Here is a 14589-nt window from a genome sequence, read left to right as displayed (position 1 = left end):
AGGTTAATAATTCCTGCCCTAGGACATTCACTTGCTATCTCTTTTACATTGGGGGTTATAGTAATCAGAATTATTTTTGACTTTTTTTTTCCTGCCATGTGTTGCTGTGAGAAAACTAACAAAAGGTTGACTGTCTCCCTCCTTCCTCATCGGAAGGGTTGAGCCAACCCTTTCCCCCTTATGACCAAGTTGGGGAGAGGGCAAAGATATAAACACAAACACCCCAAGAAAGAAACAAAAATTATTCACCCTCTTCATTACAGATGTTAAAGATTGTGCTGATAACATTCCATACTACAGGTTGGAAATCATGAATACCATCATAAGTAAAACAATTAGTATGATAGCTTTCAGGGTTATATTCTTAAATGATCTTTAGATCATTCCTTTCTTGTTTGTTTCAAGAGGTTATAATGGGTGTATTCCCAATAAAAGAGCAATATTGATAAGTCACTGTCAAATACTGGTGTATGATACTGGGGTGTGATATCTTTTATAGGTGACTGATAAACCAAATCATTAACAAATATGCCTAGGCTAGTTTTGAAAAGGGCCTTTGGGAATGCTATACTAGCTACCATTCTCTCATGGGACAGTTGCTGTATTTGAAAGCATCTTGGGGTACTTTGTGAGCCCCTATATTTTAGTATGAATATGAGTAGGTGCCATGTGGCCTTAGAGCTGAGTTAGGACTATTCCCTTGACTATAGAGTGACTCAGTAGTCCCCAGAGTAAGTCCCTGTTCTCTAGTTAAGCACTTGGAAACTTCTAGTGTCTTGGATAGTTCAATGAGTCTGAGCACAGGTAGTCCCTCAATTCTGTTGGGGTGCCCTCAGATCCTGTGGTCAGTTCAGGACTAGAGTAGACCAGATAGCTGCAACCATTAACAATCTTTTGCAAGTGCTATCCTGGTTCCAATCTGTGTTTTCAATAGGCAGTTCTAGGGAATCAACCTGGAGGTGTGGGGCACAAACTCCGGGGTATCCCACAGTGGCTTTGTATGACCTTCAGACTTGTAGGTCGACTCAATTTGTAGCTCTTGAGATGCATGTGGGAATTTGTACATGTCCTCTCAGAGGAGCTGAAACATTACACTTTGTGCACTCTAACCTCAAGGGTGGCTTTAATAGATGAACAACATATAGTAAAATAGGAAAAGTGATCTTGGATCCAATAATATCATGGTGAGCTTCTCTTTTCTTTGGTTTCAGGCCCTGTATCTGATCATCCTCTTCAAACATCAGCAATGAGTCCAGCTGTTTTCAATGGGAAAGATTCACCCAAGCATCAACAGTTAGTGAAAAACAATTTGTCAGTCCCAACAAGACCCTCGGTATTAGGTAGCTTCGAATTTCTGTGTCTACCCACAAAACAGGTCATGTTCAGATCCCAGCATAAGGGGTCAGATGTATTTATTGCCTCCTATTCCTTTGGAGCAGAATCCAGCCTTGGGAGCTGATATTGGTGGGACTGAGAAACGTTTTTTTGTTAAATGATTTTATGTTTTGAATTGCATCAAATTCACAGGTATTTGCTGAGGGTGATATGCTATGGGGCAAAGGCAGAATGGTATGGTAGTCAGAGCACTATATTGGGATCTTGAGCTAGATAAGTACTCTGAAGGCTTTGAGCTCAGACATCTAATTTTACAGTTGGGGAAACAGAGGCCCAGGAAGGTGAAGTGACCTGCCCCAGGCCATTCAGGTAGTAAGCATCAAAGCTGGGATTTGAAATGGGGTCCTCTGGCTCCAGACCACTGCTCTTTTTACTGTGCCATACCTTAACTGGCCATGCAAATTTGGTGAAGCTGCTTCCTCAATCTGTGGCTCAGTTTCCTCAGAGGCAGCATGGTATGGTACTAAGAGGGCCCTTCTTGGAGGCAGGAAGACCTGGGCTCAAGTCTTGCCTCTAACACATAGTAGCTATGTGGCTAGGGTCAAATCACTTAACCTTTTACTGACTAGATAACTCTTGAAGATCATAAGTTACAGCTGAGCTGAGTTTCCAGCCTCCTACTGTGGAAGGAGCTTCCCTCATTGAAACCACTAGTGAATGATACAAGACAATGTAAATGATGACTGAACCCTTTATTAAATTGGATGAAATAGGCTTTAGGTGGTATAATAAGAGTTAAGAGGAGGGCTAGATGAATGTGAGCTGGAGGAGGTGGGACAGAAGCTTAGTACTGAAGAATGGGTTAGATGTGGAGAGGAGCAAGGTATGAATGAGGGGACCAGGGTGCCTAGACTAGAAAAGGTGTCTGTTGTGGGACAAGTAGGAGATAAAATTGGATAGAGCCTGTGTATATCCCCATGACCAAAGTACTTTAAAATTTCTAAATTCTTAGGCCTTTTGTGACTTTTAATGCAACAGTGCCAAAGGGAAATAGTTGGCAAATTTAATTTATTACTCAATCTCAAGGGCAGCTAGGTAGCACAGTGCATAGAGCACTGGACTTGGAATCAGGAAGACTCGTCTTCATGAGTTCTAATCTGGATTCAGACACTTAATAGCTTTGTGACCCTGGGAAAGTCACTTAACCTCGTTTGCCTCAGTTCCTCATTTGTAAAATGAGATGGAGAAGGAAATGGCAAATTACTCCAGTGCCCTTGATAAGAAAACCCCAAATGGGGTAATGAAGAGTCTGACACAACAGAAATGACCCAACTACAACTTAGTCTCAGATCTTAGATTTTTTCCTTTGGAACAAGAAATAAATTTTCTGTTCCTCCTATATATGATGAATATTGTATTGGTTCAGATATATGCTGTCTTTCCTCATTCCCCCAATATATGTTGCCCCCTAAAATGTGATCTTATTGAGAGGAAAAAATAAATACAGCTATGGATTAAAGCAGTTCCTTAACATCTGTGCACCCTCTTCTTCCAGCTGTGCCTCACCCTCCTCACCTTGGATTTTGTAATCAACTCAGTTGAGGGGATGAATACAAACCCCACCTCCTGGCTGGGGCCTAACTTGGATTGAGAGCAAGGTTATCAGGGCACTCTAATCTAATGTAGTCTTTCTTCTGCATCTTAACTCATGAAAAGTTCCATAACTTTCTCTTTCTAGAGACTGAGGAGCCATCAAGCTCTTGACAAGCTCGAATGTCGGAATGAGTCTAATAAAATGAGATTTGAAAGGGTTGGGTATAAAGTCTTATACCTGAGTTAAAAAAAAACTTGCATATGTGCAAGATGGAGGAGTAGCTATACTGCTGTAACAGTTCACGACTGTGAGTGCAGTGTGAATTAATAGTATGATATAGCATCTAGAAAAGCTAATGAGAACCTAGGCTGAATCAGCAGAGCCTTAGCTTACGTGATTAAGGAAGTGATCTCACTGTACTTCATCGGGATCAATGAGAGCTGTCCCAAAATGAAATGGACTGCCTCAAGGAATAGTGGGTTCCTTGTCACTAGCACTTGTTAAGGAAAGGCTAAATGATCACTTCAGTATGTTTACAGAATTTATAAATGGGTTGGAGTGGATGGTGCCTTCCAATGTTGAGGTTTTGGGATCTGTACTCAAGCTCTAGAACACCAATGAGCCTTTTCTTTTTTTTGGGGTGGGGGGGTTGAGCAGGTTGATACATTTCATCATATTTTTTTCTTTGCCCTCTTGGTACAGCCCCTCACTTAGATATAATGCTAAGCTACAAGCCATACTGGTGATGAGCTTAGTAGCTAGGTTGGTCCTTGACAATTGCTACATAGTCTATCACTGACACTATATAGCCTATGGAATTTGTATAGGACCTGCCAGAGCTTGTACTCTACTGGCATATGCTACAGTAGTAATAATAATGATAACAACAACAATAATAACTAACATTTACATAGTGCCTAAAAGTTTATAGAGGTCTTTGCATAAACTCTGTGAGGTAGGTGCTATTTTTATCTCCATTCAACAGATGAGGGAATGAGGTAAAGAGAAGTTTTTTGACTTGTCATTGCCCATAGTCACATATCTAGTAAGTGTCTGGGGAAAGATTTGAACTTGGCTCTTCCTAATTTCAAGTCCAGCATTCTATCTGTTGTTACATCTAGTTGCCTAGGCTTACTTTCTCACCAATATTAGATATCAAAATAGGACTTCAGTGGAAGATATAAAATATGTAGTCACATGCATCTAGATAGCACAATGGATAGAGGGCTAGGTTTGGAGTTAGGAAGAACTAAGTTCAAATCCTGCCTCACATGCTTCCTAGCTATATGAGCCTGGGCAGGTCAAGAAATCTCTCTTAGTCTCATTTTCCTTAACTGTAAAATGGGGATCATGCTAGCACCTGGGTCATAGGGTTATTTGTGAGGAGCAAATCTGTAAAGCTCTTTGCAAACCACAATGCACTATATAAATAAGACCCATTTTTTTGTACAAGTACATACTGGCTCACCTGCTCCTGATGCTTTGAATGATTAACTAGTTTCCCTCCTTTACAAATCTCTCATTGAGCCATGGAGGTGATCCTAGGCTGGTGAAGGCTGTACCAGTGGAGTAAAAACTCTGGCAGATTATATGAAGTTGGTAAGACCTGACTACTGATTATTTCTCTGAGGACCAATCTAATGAAATACTGAGAAAATAATCACTGGTAGCGTGACTGCTTTATGATGAATTCTGTGGCAGTGGCAACCCACAGCTTGAGAAATGAACATTAAGTAACCTAAGAGATGGTATTACTTGCAAATGACTCAGTCATAAGGGTACTGACTATTGCCATCCCTCATGGATTTCCTCCTTGAAACATTATTTGATGGGAAGCATACATGGAAAAGTACTGCCACCTTATGGTGAAAACTGGTTGAGTGTAAACCAATGAGCCAGCTCCATTTATCCCTAGGAACCGCTTAAAAGCACCAGTCTCTAGACACAGATTTATAAAATGGATGGCATAGTTTTTTAAAAATGTGGGAAGAAGGGGATTTAAAAAATATGGCATTTGTTGTAATTTGAAAATGTACCAGATGCTTAAAATTCAAATCCAAGTCATTTGTGTGAAGCCAAACATCTTCCAGAGCCTTCCGTCAGATCAGTCTTGTAATGCCAGCAGTCCCAAATGTTTGCTTATTCAAGGCCTGCTAGCAGGAAAACAAAACAAAGCAAAGCAAAACAAACAAACAAAAAACCAACCAAAAAAAAATAACCCATGGAAATGCTGAAAAGGTTGGATTGAAGCTTGTTTCAAGTATCAGTGCTGCTAACTGCAAATGTCTTTTAGGCACTTTAACTAACTCAGGGCCTCCCAAGAAACGCCACAAAGGGTGGTCCCCAGAGTCTCCATCAGTTATAGACCCCTGCTACACACAAACGAGTGCCCACAGGATGAAAAGTGGTAAGTGACAGGAGGGTGATTTTACAACAGTGCTTTGGTCTGGATTGGGGGAGGGAAGAAAGGAGGACTCTATGTGGTTACCAGTGAATATTGGGGGCTGGTGCATTCCTTAGATGGAATTTTCATCAGAGCTCATATTGTTCATAAGCTTGCTCAGGGAAAACAAGCCACTTAATATTAATAATAATTTATGTAAAATTGTTTAAACAATTCATAAATTGTCAAATAGCAATTAATCATATATAATAATTGTCACATATAATATGTTATACTGTAACTTATGAATTATTGATTTGTGAATTATAATTGTAAAATAATTTGTGAATGATTTATACATTGTTAAATAATTTATGTAAAAGTATTTGAGCTCCCTGCAGGAAAAAGGACTATAGAATCAATTATGTTTTATATAATTACATATTTATTCATTTATTATTATATTAATCCCATATTAATATATAACAGAATGGGACACCAGGACAGCGGAAACTGTGGCGTAGTAACAGTTGGCCTTCAGATTAGAAAGACCTGGGTTCAAGTGTTCCTCTGTCATTTATTCACTTTCTAACTTTGGCAATCCACTTTTTATCTGGCAACTCTCTAAGACCAAGTTACATTGTAATTGTAAGTGATTATCGGTTACACTGTAAGTTATACAAGTTTCCATTGTGCATTTATGGAGAGAGTTTGCACACTGGGAGTTCTCCACATTCATGAAATTGGGTCTGTGGATAGAGCACTAGCCCTGGAGTCAGGAGGACCTGAGTTCTAATCTGTCCTCAGACACTTATTAGCTCTGTAATCCTGGGCGAGCACTTAACCCTGATTGCCTCCTCACCCACCCAAAAATACATTCGTGAAATCACAGGTTTTGACCCCATCTCCTCCAAATGATGATAATTAAGACAGAATATCAGTCTTGAGAGTCAGGAGATGAAGGTTTGAGTTCTGACTACACCACTGTACAGCCTTGGTAAAACCACTTCAGCTATTTCAGCCTCCATTTTTAAAATCTTTATTTATGTTCCTGTTATCTAGAAAATGAGGGTAGTAGTGATTTCCCTTTTAACCTCACAGGATATGTTAAGGAAAGCTCTTTTTAAACACTGAAATGTTAAAAAAAAAGTGATTCTTATAAGCCCTTATGCCAAGAGAATAAACAAAAACTGACTTTAAAAAATTAGTGCTTAGATTATGCTATCTATGTCTGACTCATTAAATGAATAAGAGGCCTGTTTCAGATGGCAAAAGGGGTCAAGTTGTTGATGGTTGGTGTTCTTTATCTCTTGCAAATGCCCTTTTGAGTGTGTTTGACCCTTTCATTTTGGTGACTGCATTCTTAGACAGTGCAGGAGTGTCCTGTTTGCCCCAGGTGGGTTTGGTGGGACCAGCTGCAATCTCGTCTCCTGTGGTAGCTGCTGGAGAACCCGTTTCTGTTCCTGATAATTTACTGAAAATATGCAAGGCCAAGCCTGTTATATTTAAAGGTAAATACACCAGAAGACTCACTTGAGAGCTGCTTTGAAGAGAAATGAAAGTATTCTTGCAACTGTTAGAGAACAATAGAACGTCAAGAGTTGAAAGGAACTTTAGCACATAGTTGACTACAAGCTAAGTGTTAATCAACAGTATTGATAAGCAGTATGACGCAACTGTGAAGAAAGACAGTAGGATCTCAGGATGCATTAATGGCATCAGTAAAAATATAAAGCCCAAAACAGGGGCGATGACAACCCTGCTGTACTGTACACTGGTTAAAACACATATGAAGTGCTGGATGTTAGAATGTTAGGATGTTGGGAGTCCAAGGTATTATATCCGGTTGTCCCTTCCAGTATGAGTAGGCAAAGTACAGAGGGGAGAATTTTGGGAGGTAGAGGAATATCTCTGCTACTAAATTCTGAACATAGTACCTGGAACATTATATATTTAATAATTGCTTGTTAATCAATTAAGACTCTAAGGTAAGTCTTAGCCTCACTTATTCCCATCTCCAAAGGATAGAGATCCCCCAGGATCTTTCTTGCCTATAGGCATGTGGTTCCTTTAGTGCTATGCTCTTGGTAGCCAGGATTAGCTTGGGTGTTATCAGTTATCCCTCCACTAAGCATTCCTTAGAAGAGCTTGCCCACTTTGGGAGTCACATGATGGAGGCAGTTAAATTGTGTGAGCATGGCATTACTAATTTTGATTTGTTAAGCAGGGAAATTCATTCCCAGGGAAAAACAACTCTCTTTTTTCCTAAACCCAAAAGTCATTAATGGAAACTGGTTAATTTTAGCTTATGGAGTCTTCTGACCATGTTTAGCAGTATTTTAAGATCCCTCCAAGATTATACTCATTCTAAGAAGTAGGTAGAAAATAATTGAAATGAAAAAATCATCCTGTTCTTGCCCTAAGGTAGCCTCTCTTTTCTCTGATAATCTATCAGATCTTTGTCCTTAGAAGCGAAAGGCTGAGGTTCAAAATTAGTTTAGCCCAGGATGAAAAACCAGGATGGAATTCATCAGTGGATCAGGTAGAGTCAATCTAGGTGTTAGTAATCTCTATGCTTTCAGCTTCTTTATTCGGTAGTCCCTCTGCTCCATCCCCAGATCTCAAGACATGGTCTAGGAGAGAGTACTCTTTGTCTGGGGCAGGTGTGCACAAGTTAGTCAAGGGTGAAGAACTTGAATCTCAGGGCAGGTAATACATTTCTTTCTGATCTGATGAAGACGAATAAGAGCCAAGGAGACCCTGATCAATTAATTCCTATGCTGGAAAAGCTAGGCAATCAGTTTAGAGTAGAGAAGTCTGTACTCTTTAGGTAATCTTTGGGCCTGTGAACTGAGTAGAGGGTCCTATTTTATTAACTCAGCAAAGACTGTTATGGTTAAGCACCTACTATGTACAAGTTGCTTTTCTAGGTGTGATGCAAAATATAAACATGAATGGGGTCATCTTTATCTAAACTTTGCATCAGCCTCTATGTTAAATGCAGTAGATACTAAATAAATGTTGAATGAATGAAGAAACATTCCCTGTCCTTGGAGATTTTTAATCTAGCTTTCAGCAATAAGATTCATTCACATATATTAAAAGTTAGATACTAAACTCGCTAGATGTTATAGGATGGTATATAGGTATGTTAAAAATGATCGATCCAGACAATTGCTATGTGACCTTAAACAAGTTGCTTTACCTCTCTGTCTGTTTCTTATAAAATGGGTGAAGATTGGGGATGATATTATTTGTGGGGTCAAGCTATCATAGAAGGCATTTATTAAGTGCCTACCATGTGCCAGGCACTATGCATGCTAAGCACTAGGGGATAAAAAGGGCAAAAGTCAGCCCCTGTTCTCAAGAAGCTCATAGTCTAATGGGGGAAGACAACATGCATTTTTATGTCCAAGCAAAATATATACAGGATAAGTTGGAGATAGTTAATGGAGGAAAGACACTAGTTAATTAACATTGGTTAAGTGCCTACTATGTGCCAGGCACTGTTCTAAGTACCGGCACTAAGCTTTGAAGGGGGATCAGGAAGTGCTTGTCATAGATGATGGGATTTCAGGTGGCACTTGAAGGAAACCAAGGTCCCTTCTACCTTGGATATCCTATGACTCCAAGTCCTGTAGAGATCTGGAGAAGTGAGAATTAGTTCCTGTGGACTGTTTCGACTTCATGAAGAAAGTGGAATTTGACATGGACTTCTTATAACTGCTCTCTAGACTCTCAACTCCTGGAAGTCAGGGATAGTTTTGTACAAGGGTGTATGCGAAATGAGATTTTGTACAAATTAAGGTAAATGATCTTGCTCCTTTTCTAGGTCATGGCAACTTTCCTTACCTCTGTGGCAACCTTAGCGATGTCATAGTAAGCTCCCTTTTGTACACCTGCTACCAGAATTCTCAGTCCATATCTCGAGCTTATGAACAATATGGTGCCTCCACGATACAGCCCATATCAGAGGAAATGCAGCTTTTACTGACAGTCTATTATCTTGTTCAGCTTGGTGGGTATCATTTCTGGGGTGGCCTGGGGAGATTGTGGAATATGATATATGTCATTCAGTGTAATGAGGCTGCTGCAAATTAATGATGGTAGTTTGAGAAATACATACATACATACATACATACATACATACATACACACACACACACACACACACACACATATATATAGAAATATATCTATATTTAAAGTGTTTTTAAAAAGTTTTTAGGACATTATGAAGTCATTATGCCTATTACCTTTTTGTTATAGAATGTGGAAAAAACTGTTTATATCAGTGAATGAAATCAAATGTTACAGAGTTGAGTAAAACTGAGTTTACTTTGCAAGTTATTTCAAGTATTTGGATATTATTTTTTCTTCATTTAAAGATGTCATTTGAATTTATTTTCAATTTCATTAAGGATTCTTCTATATGTTTGTACTATGCATTAAAAGTATGTTCTTAACAGAGTTGTAGTACATGGCTTTCTCCCAGGCTTTCTGCCCGTTTAGCTCCAAGGCCTTGCCTTCTATATTTGTCAAGTGACTAAGACACACAACTAATGTTAGGAATGAAAACGGGCTAGTCTGAAAGGGACCCATCTCTGGTGGCCTGGAGGATAGATGATATCTAAGCAGGTTATCCTCTGTGGGAAAAAATTTCGAAATCATTGGGTTGAAAATCTAATCAACTTCTTTATAGGTGGTTTAGGTGCACTCATTTAACTTGTGTCCTGAATTTCAGTTATCTATTCATTTCACACTGGACAATCGTGAGGAGGAGGTATTTTCTTTACTTACATAGCCTGTCTTCCTGGGCTGTTTGAGTAGATCCCAGCTAGACCCTGAGGGCCTACATGGTGATTTTTTTTTCACTTACTCCTACATGGCATAGATATTTGTTAAGATCAATATTTAGATTTCTTCTGTAATTGTAACCTGCTTTAAGTCAACCTGATATAGTAATTACAGCTAGCATTTGTATAGCACTTTAAGGTTGCACAGCGCTTTACACAATGTTAGCCATTTTATCCTCATGACAGCCATGGGAGGTTGGTGCTATTATCCCTATTTTTACAGATAAGGAAACTGAGACAGACAAAGGTTAAGTGACTACCCAGAGTCACAAAGCTAGTAGGTATCTGAGGAAGGATTTGAACTTGGAAAAGGACATGGCAAACCTCTCCAGTATTTTTTCCAAGAAAACCCCAAATGGGGTCATGAAGAGTAGGATTATTACCTAAAAAAGACTGAAATTCCTGACTCCAGGAACAGGACTCTATCCACTGTGCCACCCAGCTGATCTTTACAAGGAAACTTTTATTTATAAAACAGTATTATTTATAAAACAGTATATAAAACATGGAAACAGCACTGGATCTGGATTCAGAAGGCCTGGATTTAACAACTGGCTCTGCTGCTAATTGCCAAGGTGCTTACTAACTGCATTAGTGGTTACTAAGCCACTTAATCTCTCTGGGACTCAGTTTCCTCATCTGTAAAATGAGTCTGGGCTCGATGACTTCTTAGATCCCTTTCTGCTCCAAGCCTATGATCCTTTGATGCTAAAACAAATAAGTTGAAGACTTAGTATTTGCTTTATAAAATGAGTCTTTGATTCCTAGAAATATCTATGCATTTTGTAAACTTTGAAGTGCCCATATAAACTCTAAATGTGAATTGTTGTCATTTATAAATCTATCTGTTTCATAAAAAATCATTTTGTGGACGTTTTCCCCCAAAACAAAACTCATTGTTTAAAACAAGGAACACGCCTTTATTTTGGTGGTTTTAGTCTTCAGTGGATCAATCATGTCAGGAAAGCAGATAGTCTTTTTTTCTCTTCAAAATGAACGTAACTTTAAATTAAAAGTCAGACTTTAAAAAATCAAACTTTGTCTTTTTAGCTTCAGACCAGGTTCCTCTGATTGAAGATCTGGAGCAGATATTTATGCGTTCCTGGAGAGAGTCTCATTTGACAGAGATCCGCCAGTATCAACAAGCTCCACAACAGCCCTTCCCACAAGTTCCTAGTCACATTGCCCCTGTAACATCAGCCCAACTCCCCTGGCTGGCTGGCTTGGCAGCCAGTTCTTGTAATGACAGTGTTCATATCATTGAATGTAGTTACTCTTTGGCTGAGGGACTTTCAGAGATGTTCAAGTTACTCATTGAAGGGAAGCTTGTGAAAACTAACTACGTTGTTATTATATGTGCGTGTAGGAATACACCAATTGACTCCTGCATTGCAGTTACAGGTGAGTCTCATTTTTTCCTTCCTTTTTTTCTCCTCTGCCAGCTGTTCCCTAGAATGCTTTCCTGTCTCCTTTTTGCCTGTTAAAGTCTTACCAATATTTTAAAGTCCAACATAAACACCACATCCACCAGGAAGTGGAAAGGCTTTTCCATAAACACCACATCCACCAGAAAGAAAGGCTTTTCTAGTGATGCAATATTGAGTGTTTTCATTTTCTTACCTTAACAGAATATAAACATCATAAAGTCAGGGACTCCTATAAACATTTTAGAACACATAGGTTTAGAGCAGTCCCTGACTTTATGATGTCTACATTCTGTTAAGACAGGCTTGCACAACATACAGCCTGTGGCTGATTTTGGGTGGCCCTCGAAAAATGTAGGGTTGCCACTGCTTACTCTCCTAATTTTCATGTGACTTGTGGCACCCAACCATTGTCACACTGTCTCTAGTCTAACCTATCTGTGGCCTGAAGAAGTTAAGCCTATTTTAATTTTGTAGGAATATAGAATTCTCTAATCACTTTTTTAATGGTAAAACACTTGTAAGATGAAGAGAGATATCATATTAGTAAGATGTTTCTAAAATTTTTTGAGTTGACAGGTTCACAGGGGTAAAGATAAGTCATAGGCTTTAGAGATGCAAAGGAAATTAGAGCTTCATTTTATTGGTGATAAAATGATATGATAGGACTCATATAGTTAGATGAAATGTCTTCTCTCTTGTTTGCCTGTTGAATCTCTACCTAAACTTTAATGACCAAGTCTAATGCTAGCTGGTCTCCATTAGTTGGTTACAAGGAGTTAAGTGACTTGCCCAAATAAAGAACAGAACCAGGATGTACTTAAACTCCAAACCTGGGACTTTTTCCACTAAATCAGGCTTTCTGCTACTTACCATACTACCAATTTATGGGATGGACAATTGTTCAGCATTTTAAAAATGCTTTATAGTTTTGCACAGTATGAAAATAGGCATTATTATCATTCAACTTTGATATACAAGGCTCAAAGAAACAGATCATTACAACAGAAGACTGAATCCATCAGATGTCATATATGTACATATGTGTATGCATATATACATATGTGATTTGTGCTTGACAAATACTGAGAGCATAAAAATTGGGGAAAGGATTGGTTAATACTTAACAAATATGCTTTGTAAAATTGGTTGTCAATAGGTAAGAAAGAAATTTGGATTCATATCTTTTGCTGTATACCCTATGAATTCTAGCTGAATGGGAGACTTAAACATGAGAGAAACAAACTCAAGAAAAGGTGGGAGAAAATGATATGAACTATAATTGTGCATGAGAGATGATTTTGATTTTAACACAAAAATGGAAGAAGATGTTAGGAATAAGATAGATGTGTTGGCTATATTAAAATTTAAAATAAAAAAATTCTGTAAAACAAAAAAGTCCTTTTATTATAATTTTTAAAAAAAGGGAAACAAATTGGGCAAGTATTAACAGCAAATTAATAGACAGATTAAAAACTTCAAAATATTCAAAGATTATTAAAAAGTCAGAGCAGCAACTTCCATTCCATAAAGTATAGTAAAAGGAAAGGAATGGAACTAAGAATTCCAAGAGGTGAAAGTGAGAGTAGAATTCCAGGCATGGTGAAAAAAATCTCTGCAAAGGTGAGAAAGTGGGAGATGGAAAGTCACGTATGGAAACAGCAAATTGGATGATTTGTTAGAATTTTGAGTACATGAGTGCGAAGTAATTTGAAATCAATCCAGAAAAACAGGGTGGAGCAATATGGTGAAAGACTTAAAATGCTAAACAAGTGGCTTTTTACAGTGTGTCCTAAAGTGTTAGTGAAGTTTTAAGCCATTAAAGTTTAAAGCTTAAAACTGAGTTAAGACCTTTTGGGACACTCAGAATTGTTCTAGAGGCTGTAGGGAGCCACTGAAGCTTTGAGAATAGGAGAAGGACATGGTTAGACTTGTGTTTCAGGAATATTGGTAGCACAGTGGAGAGAGGAGAGAACAGAGGCAGGGAAACCATGTAGGAAGCTATTATAGTAGTCCAGGTAAGAGATATTCATGGCCTCCAGTAGGGGTCTGTGTGTGCCTGGAGAGAAGATGGGTGGGAGGGATGTTCCAGAGGTAAACTCATCCAGACCATACAACAGATTAAATATATAGGATGAGGGAGACTGAGGAGTTGAGGCTTACTCTGAGGTTGTGAACTTTGTGATGTCCTCAATAGAAATATGGACGTTAGGAAGAGGACTCTCCATATCTCTGGACCCCATTTTCCCCATAAAAAAACTAGAATCACTTCACAACTCTTCCAAGGGAAGGGGAAGGGGAGGGAAGGAGAGAGGAATAGAATTTGGAAGGTAAAACTTTATTGTTTAAAAATTGCTTTAACGTAACTGGGGAAAAAGAAAATATTATAAAACAGTATTGATAAATATCCTTTTCATGGCATTTTGTATTGTGTTGGGGGTGGGGTAGGTATTAGAATTAGAATTTGGAAGGTAAAACTTTAAAAAATGTTTAAAAATTGTTTTAACATGTAACCGGGGAAAAATAAAATATTATAAAAATTAGGATTGATAAATATCCTTTTCATGGCATTTTGTATTCGTGTTGGGGGTGGAGTAGGTATTTTCTAATAATTGCTTTGAAACTATGGGTTTCCAAGCGAGACAGAAGAGAAATTCTTGGTTTCTTTTGAAAAATTCTTTATTAGATTTTACTGGGCCAATAGTTAAACCATTTTGAGGATGGAGGGGATATAAGAGAGTGAGAGTTAGTTATGTGTGCAGGGATCTGGGGAAGTATATAGAGCCATAGAATATTGGAGTTAGAGGAAACCGCTGAAAAGAAAACATCAGAGCTGGAAAAAATTATCAGAGCTATGACATGGCTTCTTAATCATGGACTCCTTTAGCAGTTTGGTGAAGCCTATGATCTTCTCAGAATAGTTTTTAAATGCATAAAATAAAACAAAATATGCAAGACTGTGATGGAAACCAGTTATATTGAAATACAGTTATCAGC

General features: G+C 38.4%; 1 protein-coding gene across 1 annotated transcript in view; it reads left to right on the top strand.

Moving 5' to 3' along the window:
- GREB1 (growth regulating estrogen receptor binding 1) overlaps positions 1-14589 on the top strand; it is a 139430-nt gene that overhangs the window by 41165 nt on the left and 83676 nt on the right. The window contains exons 6-10 of the mRNA XM_020985304.2: positions 1212-1340; positions 5223-5336; positions 6680-6823; positions 9145-9330; positions 11219-11569. Of these exons, the coding sequence (XP_020840963.1) occupies positions 1212-1340; positions 5223-5336; positions 6680-6823; positions 9145-9330; positions 11219-11569 (924 nt within the window). The remainder of the gene's footprint in view (positions 1-1211; positions 1341-5222; positions 5337-6679; positions 6824-9144; positions 9331-11218; positions 11570-14589) is intronic.

The sequence above is a fragment of the Phascolarctos cinereus genome, unplaced genomic scaffold, assembly GCF_003287225.1.
Source record: "Phascolarctos cinereus isolate Bilbo 61053 unplaced genomic scaffold, phaCin_HiC Scaffold_2;HRSCAF=192, whole genome shotgun sequence".
NCBI classification, from domain to species: Eukaryota; Metazoa; Chordata; class Mammalia; order Diprotodontia; family Phascolarctidae; genus Phascolarctos; species Phascolarctos cinereus.
The sequence above is the reverse complement of the archived record's forward strand: the minus strand, read 5'-3'. Positions and strand labels throughout refer to the sequence as shown.